Raw genomic sequence first — 18336 nt, 5'->3', positions numbered from 1 at the left:
GCTGGCGCTCGTGCTCACGCTCTCTTTCTCGTTCCTGGCGCTCATGTTCCCTCTGCCGTTCCTGGGCTTCCAGTTCCTTTAATTTCACCTCGAGCTCCAGCTGTCGCAGCTCTGCGGCGGGGGACTCTGCCCGCGATGGACCACCGCTAGCTGAGCGCGACCTGGCGGGCACCGCGCCCCTGCTCCTCTTGGAGAATCCGAAACGCTTCCCAAGGCTGACCAGCCACTTTCTGCCGGGACAGGCTCTGCCCCCCCAGATCGGTCATTCTCTTCCAGCTGGGCAATCAGCTGAGCCTTGGTCGCCTTCCCCACAGTCAGGCCCCTCTCTCTGCACAGCCCCGCTAGCTCTGCCTTCAGGAGTCGGGTATAATCCATCTCCCCGCTATCTCCTGGGGTATCCACTCACCAGCAGCAGCTGCAGGAATGGCTCTGTTCCCCCTCTGGCTCTTGTGAGACTCCTTCCTTCTCTTGCGCTCAGCCAGCCACTGCTGGGAGCTCATCCGTGGGTACAGTGCATCCCACTTCTGACACCAGTGTGACGGGGTTCAGGGGTCCCCCTGCACTGCACACCGTCCGCTGGCAGGAGTGACTCTCACTCAGCAGGTACAACAGAAGGTTTATTAGGCAACAGAAGCCCAGGTTGTCACATAAGCGACAGTACAGCAGCCTGAGACAGTCCTTCCAACCTGTCCTGGGGAGAAGACCCCGAGGGGTGCCCCTCTGGGGTGTAGCTTTCCCCCTCCTCAGGCTGGCTGCCTTCCCGCTCTCCCTTTTCCTAGCCTCTAACTGCCACGCCACCCCCCCCCCCATTCAAAACCCAGCTCAGCTCCTCTCTGCTCTTTGTTCAGGCAGAGGTGTTACCTGCCAGTTGTAGCCCCAGGGTCATCCTTAGCCACTGGGAGCTGCTGCTTGCCTCAGACATCCAGCCTGACTCTCACATGCACTCCCCCACTCCATCACAGACGCCACAGGACTTCACTGGTTTTGCAGTTACAGACTAACACGGCCACCCCCCAGTACTGGTAGGAAAGCTGGCGTTGTCTTAGATTTCAAGGGTGGGAACAGGATTGAGGGAGGTGCTGAAAGCAGGTAAAATCTGGGGTAGCACTCGCCACAGCCACCTTCCCTAGAGGTCCACGGCAATTCCCTTGCTGCTGCAACACAAGCTGCTGTCTCAGTGTGTCCAGGTCAAATCTGCTTAGTGCCCCCTCCCCCCTCTAAATTTCTCAGCCCTGCTGCAGGTGTCTCCCCCACCCGCCCTAGAGCTTTGGTGGCAGGGGGTTGATGAATTGAAGTGGGGTCACCACAGAGCCACAAGAAGGATGAAACAATCAGAAAACCTGCCTTACAATAATAAGCCGAACACTTTGGGCTCCACGTGTCTAACCAGAAGATTCAAGGGCAATTTGCTCAGCCTAACTGCCCACATGGTGACCCAATTCTCCACAGTGGGCGCTTCAGCCTGGCAAGGAGAGGTCTAACCCCACCCCATGGCTGGATGCTGAAGCTACACATTCATGCTGGAAATAAGACACTCATTTTTAATAGCAACAGTATTTAATCACTGCAACAAATTGCCCAAGGGTCATGGGGGAATCTCCATCAGAGCCAATTTAACTCGAGATTGGCCGGTTTCCTCAATGCCTGCTCTAGGGGCTGTTCGGGGGAAGTTCTCTGGCCTCTGCTCTGCAGAGGTCTGACTAGATGATCACAATGCTCCCTTCTGGCCTAGGGATCTACAAAGTGCCATTGACCCAAGCTCTCCACGCTGCTGGAGCCAAGCGGGGTTCCCTTTTCCGCTCACACCCTGCCTGCAGGCAAAACCCCACAGCCCTCATGCCCTCAGACTCACCCTTCCGTGCCTGCCAGGAACACTGGCTGGCTACAGCCAGGCCAGGCCAGAAGACCAATAGCTGCACCGAGGCTACGGGCCACAGGAGCGAACCCTGCTCAAGCTCCGACATCTGCACCGGCTCAGCAAAAGGTTAATGAGGGGCAGCTGCACCGGTGCTCACCAAAGACACTCGCTGGCAGTGCTAAGTGAGCACACCCCAGAGCGGAGCCGAGCCGCACTCCGGTGCCATTGCTACCAAGCATTTGTTCACCTTCCAACCAACTCCTACCTTGAGCCCAACCTGCCCTACCGTTCCTCCTCTCGTGCAGTGCCACAGATCTGCCAGTCCAGCAGCTCCACTGCGCTATGTCAGGTTCGCTCCAGAATAGGGGGGGGGATCAAGCTCAGAAGTTATTTGAAAGCAATTTGCAGCTGCAGACACTAAGTGCAGGAGACAGCATGCAGACAGGTGCATGTGCTCCCATGCCAGGCAGCAGCAGGCTGCAGTGCTGCAAGCAAACCAACGGCGCAGAGCACGCAGCCCAGCCAGGAGCACCCCAAGTGACAGGTGTCTGTGCAGCTTACTCAGCCCCGGACATACTGACACAATGGGAATGGATCAAAGCTCCTGCACCTGTGGGCAGGCCTCTCCTGAGAGCAGCTGCTGCTTCTTCGGCCCTCTACATCCCCGAGCAGGGAGCTATGCCCCACGCAAGTCAGCACAGCCTCACCGATGCTACGTTGATTTACAACAGCCCCCTGCCCCCACACTCCCCAGAGCACCAAGGGACTGGAGGGAAAGGCAGGACTGGGGTAACAAATATTTACTGACCCAGGAGGGCGAGTCCTTCAGCCCCCCATCTTTGTGCCTCCGCAGCAGCAGAGGACAGCGGCTCTGAAGAGGAATCTCATGCGATGCTGTTTGACGCACCAGAAATGCTGCCCAGAGCGTCTCGGTGCAGAGGAGGCCGAGCTCTGGCAAGAGGAGTTCAGGTTAAGCTGCTCTTGGGGTTGGCTTTGCTCTTCATGGGGCCCCCCAAGCCAGCCCACATGCCATCAACACCCAAGCGCACCCCCACACTCACCAGGCACTTTGCCGCTCACAGGCAATCTGAGTAACCCATTAAGGAGCCTCATCCTGCTCTGACGCCACCCAGACACCCCCTAACCTTGAGCACCCACCATTGGCAGACCAGCTCAGCAGGACCCGAGGCCCTTCCAGCATTCTGTATCCCAGTCGCTGGCTGAAACCAGAGCTTCTCCTCACGCAGTCTCTGCTTTGTGCCCAGGGGAACAGCCACGGCTCAGGCACACATGCAGACTAAGCTAGACAGCTCTTCATTCCGCCCAGGTCACGGCCTCCCAGCCCCCTCCTTACCCATCACACCCCTGTGGGCAAAACCATTCCCATCCCAAGTATCCTGCAATCTGCCTCTACGTGCAATTCGACGGCCTTGCATCTGACAGCATTCTGAGGAGGACTCCAGCCTATTTGCATGGTCTCGGAGGTTCCATTACAAATGCGCCAAATCCCGCCCAGCTAAGTGATCAGACACCACAATAATCAAGTCACCTGGAGCCAAGCAAGCCCTGTTAGACACTGACCTTCTCCAGCACAGTGATCCCTACAGGGGCGGTTCAGCCGCCCCAGAGCCCCCCAGTAGTTCCAATGACAACACACCCAGAGCCCAGGGGCACAGACACCGGTGGGACAGAAGGGTTGGCATTTGGAGCGGTTGGGTTTGGTTGCGTAGCTTCTGCTTGGCCAGTGGGGCTGGCAGAGGTCCTTCTGCGGCTGGTTTGGTTCACCTTCTCAAGAAGGAAAATCCAGCCTGGGCTGTAAGTGACCTTGTTTTAAGCAATTTGCCCAGGACTGGTTCTCTCAGCTGTGCCCAGAGCCCCATGAAATATTACAGTTCTATCAGCAGCACACAGACAAAACCAGGAGCTTAAAGGGTTGGGGGCTGGGCAATTGGCCTGCTTGCCACCCCTAAAGCCTGCCCTGGCTCTAGAGCAGCCCCATAGCACTGGAGTTGGGCTCACAGTGCAATGATTTTAGGGACCTGCTGGACTAAGCCATCCCAATGGGTCCATCTAGTCTTGGCCCCCACGGCTGAGACCTGCTGTAAAACCCCATTGTGATGCCCTACAGATTGATGAGAGATGTCAGAGCCATGATGGAACCAACGAGCATCACCCCCAGCTGCGGCTGGAAAAGCTGTTAGAGCTGAGCCTGCTCCGACAGCCAGCCAGCCCGACTCCCAGCCTGCGCAGGGCGATACTCACATGCCCCCGATGGTAACGGTTGCACACGTGCGCTCTGAGAAGGCAGGCACGGTCTCCGTGGCAGAGCTGGCAGGTCTGATGTAGTCCACAGTGACGTTCACCTGCAAGAGAAGGCAGCCAGGTCTGAGACACCAGAGCGCAGGGGAAGAGCGAGCCCAGGGCACAAGCCTTCTGCACTCATACTGTTCAGGGACAAGCGTGACTCTCCACAGCACCCCCTTTCACTAGCAAGCCCTGCTGCTGCCGCCCATACGCAGCAGCAGGCCCCAAAACACCCTGCCTGACGGAAGCCTACTGCCAGCCACGGCAGGGAGCTCCAAGTGCAACATTGCCAGGCCAGCAGAGACAACAGCAGAGAGCACGATCCAGCAGGTTTAACAGGAGCCACAGGGTCTCATGGCCCCAGCCCTTAGCTCAGGGCGGGAAGTGCAGCTCCAGCACGAGGGCGAGGAGAGAAGAGACTCACTACCAAAGCCCACAAGACGCAGCAGGGCCCAACGCAGAGACGCAATGGCCAGCCAGGGTTTGTGCCCACTGGTGACCGAGCTCACCCAATACACAGCCATGCTTAGTTTTACACACAGAGCGCTCTAGTCCTGCAGCCAGCAGGCTGCTGACAGGGCTGGTGGCACCTAATGATCACTGGGGTGCTGAGAACCAGCTCCAGTCACTGCTTGGAAAACCACCAACACGCCTTTGGATCCCCATAACACACAGCAGCGTCCCCTGACCAGTACTGCACTGCCCCTGGCCTCCCCGCCCAAACACGCCTGAGCCATGCCTCTGGAGCCAGGCGACTCGTGTTCCGCCCCGCAACAGGAGCCTGGTGGGCAACAGTCCTGGTGAGGCCAAGAGCAGGTGCTATTTTTAACGCATGGCTGGGCAGTTCATAGCGTAGGCTCCCCCCCCCGGAGTCCACCTGGCCCAGCCCCCAGGTCTGCACTACAGCTTCGACACGTGTTGGCTGTTACCTCTGCCCAAACCTGGGCACTGCAGCATCAGCGACAATGCTCCCACTGACATCGAGGGGGCTGCACCTCCGCCCTTAGCCTCCAGTACAGACAGGCCACAATGGCAAGCCTTGGCTTCCCAGAGGCAAAGCTGTGGCCATCCTGCCCTAGTGAGCACACGACAGGCCTCTGGGCTGAAGCAGCACGCTGCACTGGAGCCAGCACTGCACACAGGGGCCTCTCTTCCCTTCCAAGAGACTCCCGTGGCCAGGGCCGGGAGCTCTGTTGCCACCCCAGCACACACATTCCCAGAGGTGCTGCTGTGCACGGCACAGGGCTCAGAGTCCAGTTTTCTTTGAAGAAGGTCACAAACGATGCAGCGGAGTGGAGTGAAGTCCTCCAAACCCAACGTGTTTTGCGCAGGGCATTCTGCAAGGGACCTGGAGAAGTCATCCAGACTTGTCCCCTGGGCCTTCTGCACAGATTTCACTATCGCAATTCTGTACGTGATCCAGATCACCCTCCCAACCTCCTTTGAACCCCACTAGCACCTTGCCTTGGTGAACTTCCGGTAGCAGGGAGTTCCCCCTCCAAACAGCACTGACTGCTGGATTTTCTTTTGTGTTTTGAACTGAGCCCCCTCTCCCCTGTTGTACTGCGCGACCACTGGCACTGATGAGCTGGGGGAACAACAGCTCGATGGTGTCAAGCCCAGATTAAAAATAAAGGCCCCCATTTCTGGTACCTTGGCCATCAATTCTCAAACCAATGCAAAAGAATTCCAACCCCCTAACTAGCTCCACAAGATACAATCCAGTCCAGTCCCAGTGAGCCTGTGCAGCACTTCCCTACCACAGCAGAAAGGGCAGTGCCAGAGGGACGAGGGGAATATCGACTGATGGGCTGAAGTGTTTGAACAAAGCCTGGTACCTAATTCATTCCAACAGCTACATTTCTATGTAAATCCAACTTAATCCAGCTGCTTTGCTTCCTCCAAAAATTTACCTCCCAACCTTTTAACAAGCCACTTAATCCACTTAAAGCCAAGGTTATTCTAGTAATTGGGGGCTGGAGCTGGGAGAAGGCGCCAGCACCAGCCACTCGCCTTGCCAGATTTGGAAAGGCTCAGCTTTCCCGGCATCTGGGGGGCTGTCTCCCATGGGCGAAGCGAAGCTCAACCCCCTGTCCAACAGCACAGGTAGCAGCTGTGGTGTGGGAATAGTGCAGGTGTTTTCCATACCAAGCCTGCACCACTGCTGCTCCTCAAGGGGGGATGCAGAAAGACTGCCAGGAGGCACCAGGTTTGAGAGCAGCCCTCAGCCAAGGAGGGTGCCTGGCCCATCTCCTCAGTGGCTGGCAGGTCATGCTCCAAGACCTACCTTCCCGGGGCTTGTGCCTGGGGAGGGAAGGGGGAAGCAGCTGGGTCTGAGGAGGAAGAAAGGGTCAGCGAGAGGCAGGGATGGTGAAGACTTCTGTGCGGAGATGAATCAGAGCAACAGGGGGAGAAAGGCATTGACACAGCCCAGCACTTGGTCTCCTTTGGTAGGTCACCCCGGAGCTCGGCAGGCATCATCCACCCACACAACTAACCCATCTCTGCCCCGGGGCGTCCTCACTGCAGCAGCTGTGCATCTCACACAACAAAGAGCACCAACAGCAGAGTCCAGCGTTACCTCTGTTTCTTCCACTGCACGAGGGCACAAATTTTGCTGTGCAGACGAAGGCACGTGTACCACCAGTCAGAACACATGGCCAGCTGTGGGTGCGCCGTTAATCAGTGGGCCGGCACCTGAATCACTCCTGGGCAGCCGCCTAAGTGCTCAGCTTACAGGGAACACCCACAGCTTCTCCAGTGGATGTCGTGGAGTACACATACAGCTCTTCTCCCTCTTTGGCGGGCAGAGCACCATGCCAGTCACCCCAGCCAGCCAGTGCCCACTGCCACTGAGGAGATTCCCCAGTTCTTCCTCTAGGGCTCAGCTGTGCTCTGCAGCCAGCCAGCAGGAGGGAGATTTTATGTACCACACTTTTTCAGGTAGGTTTTCCCCCTCTTGCACCTTGAGTTAGCACCTTTGTTCCACTTTCAGCTCAATGGATCGAGTCAAAGGGAAGCAGGGAACGGCATCAAGTCCATCAGTGTTACACGAGTGCCTTAAGCCCTTTAATCTGCTGGCTCTTTACAAGCCTTGCTTTTTAAAGGAGCATAAAAATGCAAAAACATCCAGCTAACTCTACCCTCACAGTGGCGACTCACTCACTTGTACGATGGAGCTGATCATGTTTGGGAAACAAAAAGAGGGAGCTTGGTCAGGAAAGAGCCAGTTAAGGGGAGAAGTGAAGATAATTCCTTCTGGTGAAGCTCTTGTCCTAATGGCTCTACTGGGGGCTAAGGGAAGAGTCTTACTGGGAAGGCAGGTCAGGAAACTCAGACCATCCTCAGCTTCTCCAGCAGCTCAGCAGTCAGAGCAGCTGGGCTGGGCTGCAGAGTGGGGATAGGCAGCTGAGTCAAACGCTCAGCTGAGAGCATGCTCCCTTGAGCAGCCCCTCCATGGTTTCTCCCACTAATGCTCCAGCACACAGCCCTGGGTGGGTGCAGTGTGTCTACCAGGATAAGAGACATCCCTGCACAAAGGGTCACTCAGTTTCGTATCACAGGACACAGGCTCCAATCCCAAGCTGCAGGAAAATGAGTACTCTGGCTCAAGCTGTGGATGGTGGTTCACTAGACACACAGTTCCACAAGATGGCTTGAACCTGCCCAGGAAAGCAGATTCAGATGCCCTGACAAAGCCAAAAGGCCACCTCTGTGCTATGCCAGTGTGGGTAAATCCTTCACTTTTCTGAGTAAAGTTTGTCGGGGGGGGGGGGGGGTGTCCTTCCCCAGGGAGCAGATGTCCTACACATTCAGTGTGACCTGTCTCCAAACAGTGAGCACCCACGAGCAATGCATCCTCTAGTGCCACCTTCAGAGGCAGGGCTGTGACACTAACCCCCCACTTTACTCATCAGCTACACAATGGGGGGCCCTGGACGAGCTCTGCGTACCCAGTTGAGAACAAATACTCTAGCAGACAGAGCCTGGGTTTAGCCATCAGATTCTTGGCAGTCTCTGACTTGCAGCACAGCCTTTGGCAACTAACCCTCTGCCCCACTTTCGATGGCCCCGCCTGAACGGGAGCAGTGGGTGACGACCAGCGACATACCCACACCAGACCGTGGTATTTCCCTATGCCCTGGGGCACTCAAGGTTAGGGCTTGCAAAGCAGTGAGCCCAGAGAGGAAAGGTGCTGTGACAATGCCTATTAGGCTATTATTGAGCACACATCCCTTCCAAACAGCAAGGTTATTATGGTATCAAGGAGCCCCCAAGGGGTTCCAGGAACAGCAGCCAGCCACGTTACAGCAGCAAGTGGCTGCTACAAACCAGAAATTAAAACTCAAGTGTAATTAGCATTTTGGTCCTGCTCCTGGGAGCTCCCCACAACCAGGCTATAGAGCTGCCTCCAACCTCTCACCGCTTGGAATCGAGACAGGGGTGCCAGTCAAGTGAAATTGCCTGGTGGGAACAAGCCTTTGGCTCAGAGCTCAGCCCTGCCCCGCTCTCATTCTCACCCGGTCCTAGAGGGATCTATGCAGGTTACCACTCCAGCCCATCTGATCCTGACCCCAGAACACCTGGCTCTCCTAGCCCTGCCAAGCCCCCCTCAACCCACCATTCCAGCCCTGTCTGCCCCGCAGCCCGGCGTTCCCCACGCAGTTCCATTGCTGGCTACCCAAGGCTTTTCTAATGCAGCCGGCTAACAGTGTTGGGTTGCAAGAGACTGAGGGCCTGTGGGGGGCTGGGTGCGTACTGCCTGTCTCGCAGCCTGCAAAGGGAATGGCCAGGCACTGACCCGCACCAGAGGACAGCCCTGTTCGATCAGCTGCGCAGCTGTGCTGGTGATCAGATGTGCCCTGCTTCTGAGCCCCTTGCGGGGGTGCTGCTTTGCTGCACGCTCTCAGGCAGTCAAGGGGCTTGGCACCCCACAGAGGGTCATGACTCCATTTTAATGGCATCACCAAGGCTGGCTTAGACTTGCTGGGACTAAGCCCTGCCAGCTGGGGCCCACGCCTAAGCCCCAGGGCTCAAGTTACAGGCACTCTGCCTGGGGCTGAAGCCCTTGAGCTTTGCCCCCACCCCCATCACTGTGGCTTGGGCTTCAACACACGCCCCTACCCTAACCCCCCCCCAAGGCAGCAGAGCTTGAGGTGGCTCAGGCCCCCTGGGGTTGTAATTTGTCATCAAAAGGAGGTCACAGTGAAAAGAGGTTTGAGACCCCCAGGCTCAGGGATCCCAGGGACTGAGCCATGCATACAACATCCATCGAGCCTCCTTCACGTAGGCTGGCTGCACTCCTCCCCTGGGATGGGTCAGCCAGGCGCGGTCAGCTGGAGAGAGGAGCCTGTGCAGGGAGGGAGGGAGGGTCCCTGCCCCTACAGTTGTAATCAAGCTGCTACCACCCCCCAGACCAGTAGTAGGACCTGGAGTGAAATATCACAGCCAGGACATGGCCTCTGCCCTGCAGCACTTACAGGCCTAAACAAGCCACGCAAGAGGGAATACAACCCTCTGTGCACAGCGTTTAGAGACCCTCATCTGCAGGCCAAAGCTGGGGCCCGACACCCCTGGTGCTCAGTGAGTCTCCACCACTACCCATGGCCTCTGAGCGAGCATACCAGTGCCAGGAGTTTAACTTCACTTCCTGCTGCATCTCCCCTGGTACGGATGGGGAGGAGGGGCACCCACGGAGTCCGCAGCAGGGGCAAAACCAAAGCTGAGGCCCCAGGCCCCCTGCTCTCCCAACAGGGAGACTGTACAGCAAGGGCCGACAGGAGGGCGGCCTCTTTCAGCACAGACACAGGAAGCTGTCCGCTGGCTCCCTCCGCCCCCGAGCATTCCCAGAGGTGGCCAGCACCATTGCCCGCCTGACCCACGCTTCGGTGAATACCTCACGGGCAGAAACCCTTCCTGGAGCCCAGGGAGCGCGTGCTCGTCAGTCCAAGCACTGGAGCGCAGCCAGCTCCTCCGCACACGGATCAAAGGCACCAGGCACAATCGCTGCCCTTCAAAGCCAGGCAAGGTCTGTGCACACAGGGGCTCCCAGCTCAACTCCACAGACCTGAATGTGCATTCACCACCATGCCGTGGCCAGGTCGCCCCTCAGCTTCCCAGCCTGGCAGGTGACCTAGTCACACACCGCCCTCCCCACCACACCCAGGCCCTTCTGAAACACCTGTGGTCCAAGGCTCCCTGCTAGCAGGGCTGGGGTCACACCAAGGCATCCATTTACCACTCCCCTTTCCTGCCCTGCCCCACATCCAGCCCACCCCCGCCGATCCCCAGGCAGCCCCTAGCCCTGAACTGGCTCCACCCTACAGCCAGTGTCAATCGCCATCGTCAAGCGGAGCGTTCCCAAGGTCAGCTGCAGTCAGCATGAATTAAATCACTCGGGCTCTGCTCCCTGGAGGAGACGCAGCCCCAGGAAGAATGGCACTCCAGGATCGCTCTGCCTCCGTACAGCCCACGCACACAGGTCAGCCTCCCGGCCAAGTGCTCTGCCGGGATTATTACAAACAGACCCCCGCCCCCGCCACCCAGGGAATTTGTGGCCCTGATTAAGGAGCTTGGCAGGAGAAGGCTGGAGGAGGGAAGGTCAGCATGGCCTGGAGGAGGGGGACTGTGTCCTCCAGCCTCCTTAGCGGTCTCCATTCCAGCTGCTGTTCACAAGAGGATGGGGTGGGGGGAACAATGCACCAGAAGTTTAAGCCAATTTGCAGCAGGGGGCCAGAGCCCTTGAATTCAATTAAAGGCGGGGGGGGGGGAGGGGGTGTCTTGCTAACACACTTACCACAGGGAGGGCAGGTGCACTGCTAAAGGGCTGCCTCTCACCCAGCCCCCATAAAAACAAGCCAAGCGAATGAGCATGCAGCCAGCTGCTGGGGTTACCGAGCTCCCGGCTGAAGGCTGAAAAGAAGGGCAGCAAGGCGGCTTGCCAAGCCCACAGCATCCCCTCTTCCGCCCCAGGCTCCACTATGGCCATGGCAGCACTTCGCGGGAAGGAGGGCAGGCTGGGCCTCCCCTCCGGCACAGGCAGAGCTGGGACAGCCCAGCTCCCAGGGGACACACGTTGGGAAGCAGACACTCGATGGCCATGGGATGGTGGCGGGAAAGAGGAGGGTTCACTCTCTGCAGGCACCAGTCAGTAATTACAGAGGAGCCAGTTTGGTGTGGCAGCAGCTTGCCCACCCCCTGCCATCTGCACCGCCTCCTACCCAGCCAGCCTGCATCCCCGCCCACAGGCCCACGCACCCCGGTCTCAGCAAGTTCCTGATCTCGGGCGCAGAGGCTGGAGAAACATTGAGCCCTGGCGCCAAGCTGCGCTAGCAGACAGCTCCCTCTGCTCCCAGGAGCTGGGGCCAGCAGCGGGGCAGAGCGCGAGCAGAAGCGGCCGGGGCAGGGGGTGCGGGGGAGGGAGAGCAGCTTGGCTGGACCCATTGTTCTGGGCTACTGAGTGCCCTGGAACCAACTCACAAGGACTCCACTGTCAAATCCAACACATCCCACTGCCCCAGCTCCTGTGCACCTAACTGTCCCCTACCATGCACTGGGGAGAACGCAAGCCCTGCTCTGGGTTTGCTGGGGAGGGCACACCAAGGGGCACGTCTCTTTCCAGAGCCTGAGGACAAAGCGGAGCACTCAGCCACTGTGATGTAGTGGGGGATGTGTGTGGGACTCTCAGAGGATGTGGGGCTCCTGCTGAGGGTAACCAGGTGACACCTCTGGACTGCAGACAAAGGGGGAGGAGGAGCCTGAGGGTTTGGAGTTGGAACTGGGAGCTGGAAAGCAGTTGGTCTGGGAGACAGACACAAAGGAGGGGGCAAGACCCCAGCTCCAGGGTCCCCTCAGGGCCTCCTCTCCCCAACATGAACTGGACTGACTGTCTCTGCCTGCTGTACCATCCTCTGTACAACGCCGTGTCCTGTCGGCTAACAAACCCCATTACACCTGCAAGTCCTGAGTTCAGTGTTCTGCGCTTGCCGACACCCGCAGCAGAGCACAGCCAAGCAGGCTGAGTTAACCCAGCCCCAAGAGCCCCTGGGGTGTGCCAAGGAGGACGGGAGGGCACCAATGGCTGTGCCACTTTGCCCATTACTGCAGCCACAAACTACCTGGTTTCAGGTCCCTGTTGACACTCATAGGCAGCCATGCAGGGCCCCACAGGGCAGCACATGCCCAAAAATGGGGCAAGCCTGTGAGAGCATGTCCCCTCCCGCTCCAGAGTGAGCGCTGCTCACTAGCAGCCTGAAACATCCAGCTGTGTTACACCGGGCTCTTCTCTTTGCATGGCAGGCCCAGCAAGAAGCCAGCTGTGGGACAAACCTCCCTAGCATTTCTTGGACCTTTCATTCAGCCCTGGGCTTGGACCACGACTGCACTGTGCCAGGAGCTGTACAGGCAGTAAAGGGCACGCACTTCAGTGAGGCCCCAGGACAGGAACATCACTGGCCTCCCTGTAAAGCACTTTGTGAATGCTTGAGCAGAAGCGGCGCACAGCTAAGGATTATTACTGGGCTGCCAGGAGCCCGGCAGCTGGTGCACACAGACGCAGGACAGTGCAGGAGGCAGGACAGACTCCAGCCTGCTCCCAGCAGTCAAGCCAGCTCCACGGCAAGACCAGGACCATGCAGCGGGAGGAACATTCCTGCCAGGCAAGCAGGCAGCAGAGAGTTGAGCACCAGGGAGCAGAGGTGGGCAGGGAAAGGAGAGTCACTCTTCAGAGCCCAGCTAGCCCTCCCCAAGGTGAGCAGTGCTGTCCACAGGCCACCTCACTGCAAAGGCACTGTTCAAACAGCCTTCTGCCCCTCACAACACAGCTCAGCTGAGGCTTGCTCCTCACACCCAGAGCTCCTGGTCTCCCTACGGACAGGTAAAGAACTAGCCGCTTCTGAGCCGTCCAGGGAGCAGCAATGGCTGAGCCAGGTTGACACTGCAGGTTGCATATCTCGGCACCAGACGGCATAGGAGTTTCCCTCTGTTGCTTGCCTGGTCTCACCCCACAGGGCCATGCGACACACATGGCAGTTACCTGGTCCCCCTCTGTGGTAGCTGCATTCCGCAACCAGGGCTCTTCCCAAAAGCCGAGGGGGCAGGTCAGGCCTGTTCTCAGTATCACTGTGTACGAGGACTTGCATTCCCAGATCACTGCAGACGAGCACTCCCTGTTTCAGGCATGCCAAGGGGAACACAGTCCCCAGCCAATGGCACAAGTGGGCACAGAACCCATGTGGCCTGGGTCATAGCCTGGCACCCCAGCACCAGGGCCAGCCTTCCCAGAACAGCATGCACAGCTTACAGCATTCCTGGAGGCACACAGCTACTGCACCAAGAGGGTTCCAGGAGGCAAAGAGTGAGGAGGGGATGAGCCAAGACACCTTGGAGGAGGAGGATTCAGAGATGGTTTCCCTCATGCTCCCTCCATGCAGGGTCTGACAACCCCCTTAACCTGCCACCTCTGGCACGTCCGAGAGAGAGGTGCAGTGCCCCATTGCTCTCTAGGGTTACAGCCTGTCATGGGGCTGAGGGATCCCCAAGCTCTGCACCCCGTCCACAGGCAGGAGTGACTCACTCAGCAGGTAGAATAGGGAGTTTATTAGCGGACAGAGGCACGGTGCAGTGCAGAGGTGTCAGTACAGCCGGCAGAGACGGTCATCCCAACCCATCCTGGGGAAAGGAGCCCTAGGGGTGCCCACATCTGGGGTCTAGCCTCCCCTCAGCCCAGGCTGGCTGCCTTCCCACTCTCCCCCCAGCTTCCAAGTGCCGCCCCTGATTCAAAACCTAGTTCTGCTCCTTCCTCCTCCGTGTTCAGGGACAGTGGCGTTACCTGCCAGCTTAGGTTACAGCCCCAGGGGTCATCCTAGCCATTGTGAGCTGCTCTGCCTGTTACACCCCGCCCGCATCACACAGCTCCTGCCCTGCAGCCACACCAGGGTGTGCATGCAGATGTACCCCTCCCACAGCCACACCCCACCCCTCTCTCCAAGCCCCTCTTCCTGCAGTGGAACATGGACACGCTGAGCTCCCTTCAGCTTGGCTCTGCCAAACCTTACAGCTGCTCCAGCCTTCCGGCCCAGGAGGAAGGACCCCACCTAGCTTCTGGCCCACCTGCAGTCTATGTGCACCGCTAGCCCAGCCTGCCAGACACAGGCTTACAATGCTGGGCTGTGTGTCAGGCTGGAGCTACGGCGCAGGGCAGGGTGCACTTCAGAGCCCACGCCGTGCACGCAGCCACGTTCAGCCAGGCAGCGCCAGCCTGGCTCTTCTGACCAGAGCGTGGGGACTCTGCTGCGGGCTGTATGGAGAACCCGTAGCACCCCAGGGACACACACGTGCTGTGAGAGGCCCTGAAGCAGAACTGCTGGGAGGACTCCTCTGATGAGTCGTTTCAGGGGCTTGCCCCTCAGCAGTGCTCAGCTCAGACACAGTTATTTCCACGGCTTCTGCCTCCCTAGGTCGCCAGCGTCTGGCACAGGGCTGGGCCCAGTCTCGCCCCCTCCCTCGCTAGCAAGCGGCAGCTGAGCTCCCAGGAGTGACTGAGCAGCACTGTGGGGGAAGGCTGGGCTGCCTCAGTCCTGCCTGCTCCCCAGAAGTGCAGTCCCCGCCCCGGGTCCAGCTTTCCTGCACAGCTGCAAATGTGAGCGTGCATTAAAAGCTCAGGCCTGGGCCCAGCTCTGCACCATATGCAGCCTGGCCACAGGGAGGGGCAAGAGGGGCACAAGAGCACTTCCAGACTCCGCCCTTTCAGCAGTGCCTGCTCCAGCACAGCGCTGGGAGCCCTCCGCTAGCTGCCAGGTGTGGCTCTGCTCGGGGCTAGCGAGCAGCGCACCAGACGGTGCCCATCACCCCAGAGCTGCCCAGCACAGGGTTCTTGCAATTTCCTATTAAGCAGCTGGTCCTGGCTGCTGCTGGAGTCTGGGCTAGAGGAGCCCAGCCTGGCAATGCCTTGTTCCTGCTTTCCCTAGCTTTGGGGGCCACCTCATTCAACCAGCCCCCTGCAAGGCTGGCAGGCCCTTTGGTCTGACCCAGCACGGTCGTTCTAGTCTTTCCAGGCCCTCAACCTGCACAGCAAGCTGGCCCTCTGGCCTGCCTCCCCCTGCCTGACATGCTGTGACCAGGTGTGGAAGGCATCCAAGCTACCTGTCCCTCCCCAGACAGCTCCTGCCTTGGTGCCCACTTGCACGCAGTACTAGCTGCGGCCTGGGACTGTCCCTGCAGCCAGTGACATGGGAGGCTGTGCTGGAGTGGGGGGGGTGCATGTGTGAGTCAGGCTGGATGTGAGAGGCAAGGAGAGCAGCTCCCAATGGCTAAGGATGACCCTGGGGCTACAACTGGCAGGTAACACCTCTGCCTGAACAAAGAGGAAGGAGGAGCCGAGCTGGGTTTTCGAATCGGGGGCGGTAGTTAGAGGCGAGGGGAAGAGGAGCTGGAAGGCAGCCAGCCTGAGGAAGGGGGAAAGCTACACCCCAGAGGGGCACCCCTCGGGCTCTTCTCCCCAGGACGGGTTGGAATGACTGTCTGACTGCTGTATTGACGCTCCTGTGAGAAACTGGGCATCTGTTGCCTAATAAACCTCCTGTTGTACCTGCTGAGTGAGAGTCACTCCTGCCCGTGGACGGGGTGCAGTGCAGGGGGACCCCTGAACCCCATCACAGAGGCTCTGCTCTCCCTTCCCCTGCCCCGCCCCCGACTTGCAGGGCAGGCACCATGGCACTAAACAAAGGTGTCCTGCTGCAGACGCCAGCAGCAGTTTCGTCCCCTCCCCAGAGCACCCCTGCCTCTTCCCCCAGCGCCTGCTCTTAATTTAACTGAACCAGATAAGAACTCCAAGCCCCTATCACAGCACACACCCCCCATTCACCTGGCAACTGCCCAGAAACCACCCAGCTCTTCGGTCTCCAGCAGCAAACATCTGCCTCCCCTGCCCCAGGACAGCTGCTGCAGAGGTTGCAGGGGTGGGGAGGCAAGGGACACAGGAGCAGGCTGCCGCAACCGACACCGGCCTGTCCATACAGCCGCCGCCCCAGCTCCCTGATTCCCCAGGTCATGCAGGCAGGCCAGGCCCGGGGAACTCCCTACAGCTTCCCAGCCTGCCCTCACCAGCCACCAGCAGTGGCCACACCACCCTGCGTGCCTTCCTCTGCCCTCTACTCAAAGCTAGAGAGTTGCACCCACCCACGCCAGCCAAGGAGCAGCGTTGTCTGCCCGAGGAGAAAGCCCGCTTCGAGCTCCTGTCCCACTGAGTACGGCCCCTGTGCCATCCCCTCCTTGCACTGCCTCGGACTGACCGGGGCCGGGCATTTGGTCACCAGCCCCTGGCTTCCTAGGGACAGCACGCAGGGCTTCTCAGGAGCGCATATTTGGGGCAGGGGCCAGGTCAGAGCCAAGCAGCTCCTGCAGCCTAGGTGGTGAGAGGCCAGGCCGTGCTACCTGACTGCCAAGCAGCGCTGCTGAACGAGGTTAAGACACAGGCTTGAAATGAGATCAAGTTTCAAGAGCCACCTGTCAGCACCAGTGCTAGGGGACAGCAGGGAACAGGCGCACAAGCCTCAGTGTCCGGGTTTCCTGCATCCCTTTCACAGCTCCCAAAGGGCTGTAGCTGGGGCCTGCACAGCCCCCCCTCGCATCTCTCAGCCACCCCCATCCCAAGGGCTGCTGCTCTTGTCCCAAATGCCCCACACTTGTGTTCCGGCATCTTCATAGTTACGTCTGGACCAGCCTGCTTTCAATTGCCTTCCTCTGGCTGTTAAACCCATTCACCTCTAGCAGCTTTTGGTGGCTGTAGTAATAAGCCACACACAGTGCAAGCTCTGAACCAAGTACTCTTTGTGCCTTTGATCCCCTTCCTAAAGCGAGAGGTGCGGAAGCCAACAGGATCCACCCAAGAACTGCATGCCGACTTATGAACCCCTCAAGTATCAGCCCAAACCTCTGCAACACCAGAGGTCCGACTGGCTGGGACCTTAGGAGCTTTGCACATAGTATCAGTTCTTCTGTTTCCAAGGCCTCCCAAGCTCCCTGGGGTGAAGCCTGAAAGCACAGCCTTACGTATGAGCAAAGCCCTGGTGCAGCCCCAGGACGTAACTGACCTTGCTGCACCAAAGTCGTGGTCAGAGCTCAGACAAATCAGCTCTGCAAGGTACAGTGGGGAGTGCTTGGCCCTTCCATCTGAGAGAACGTCTGCAGGAAGAAAGCAGATTGGGGGCCAGAAGGGGTGGCTACTGTTCCTTGTTTCTGATCAACGACTGGCGAGAGGGGAAACACCCCAGATCCCTTCTCACCTTGTACCTCAGGCCATTTCACCCTCTACAAGCTGTCTGGATCTAGGTGGGCTCAGAGACCCTCCTGCTTGGCATGCCACCTTCTCCCTTCCCAGTCACATCTCCCTCCTGCACTGGCTGTGCCTAAAACAAGTCTGCTTCGGACAGCACAGATGAGATGACTCCCAAGTCTGCCTGGCTCTCTGAAGGGTTTGAGAAAGAGCTCATCTCCCTGTCAAGTCTGGATGTTTTCATGAAGTATGCGGATCTGTATTACTGCAGTAACCCCAGCAGCTGCTTTGCCACACCCGCGCTGCCCCAGTTGCACGCTCTCTCACCACCTCTGAGGTACACATGCACACGCGAGGGCCTTCTGCACCTGCAGACCCTGGCAAACACACACTACATCACTCACCAGCAACTTGCACTGGTGCCCCCGTTCTAGGAAACTGCAGCAGCACAAGCAGCTTTCCTGCGATGCAGCCTGTCAAGTTAGCAGATTTGGCAAGTTACACGGGTGCAAAAATACAGCCCAGCCCTACTGTTTACACAGCACAGCAAATACAGGGCCTGAATGGAGCCATGCGAGAAAAGCAGAAGTCAATCATCCCCCATCTTTACACACTCCCACCCGAGTCCTCCCAGGCCACAGTAAACACCTGGGCTTTTGGGCAATCTCCAGCAGGCTGCTTCTCTCTTTTGGCTTGGTCCAACCTTTTCTATTCTTAGTCAAACCTCTTTTGTCCCCTTCGCTCCCCTCCCCCAAGATCTGTTTGGCATCTGACTGTTGAGGCATCAGTGTTGCAGTGTAACCTCCTGGCTCCTTGGGCAAGGACCAGGAAGAATGAGACACCTTGCCTAGAGCTCTCTGGTAAGGCAGCCCGGTTGACAAGGGCTACACAGACGCCAGCT

The 18336-nt window shown here is 58.5% G+C and overlaps 1 protein-coding gene across 1 annotated transcript in view; it reads right to left on the bottom strand.

Annotated features, from left to right (window-relative positions):
• The window catches only part of SND1 (staphylococcal nuclease and tudor domain containing 1), a 466768-nt gene that overhangs the window by 213581 nt on the left and 234851 nt on the right, over positions 1-18336 (bottom strand). Inside the window, exon 12 of the mRNA XM_074976653.1 lies at positions 4121-4221. Coding sequence (XP_074832754.1) covers positions 4121-4221 — 101 coding nt within the window. The remainder of the gene's footprint in view (positions 1-4120; positions 4222-18336) is intronic.

This window comes from Carettochelys insculpta, chromosome 1, assembly GCF_033958435.1.
Source record: "Carettochelys insculpta isolate YL-2023 chromosome 1, ASM3395843v1, whole genome shotgun sequence".
NCBI lineage: Eukaryota > Metazoa > Chordata > Testudines > Carettochelyidae > Carettochelys > Carettochelys insculpta.
Note: the sequence above shows the minus strand (reverse complement) of the source record. Positions and strands in the feature narration are given on the sequence as shown.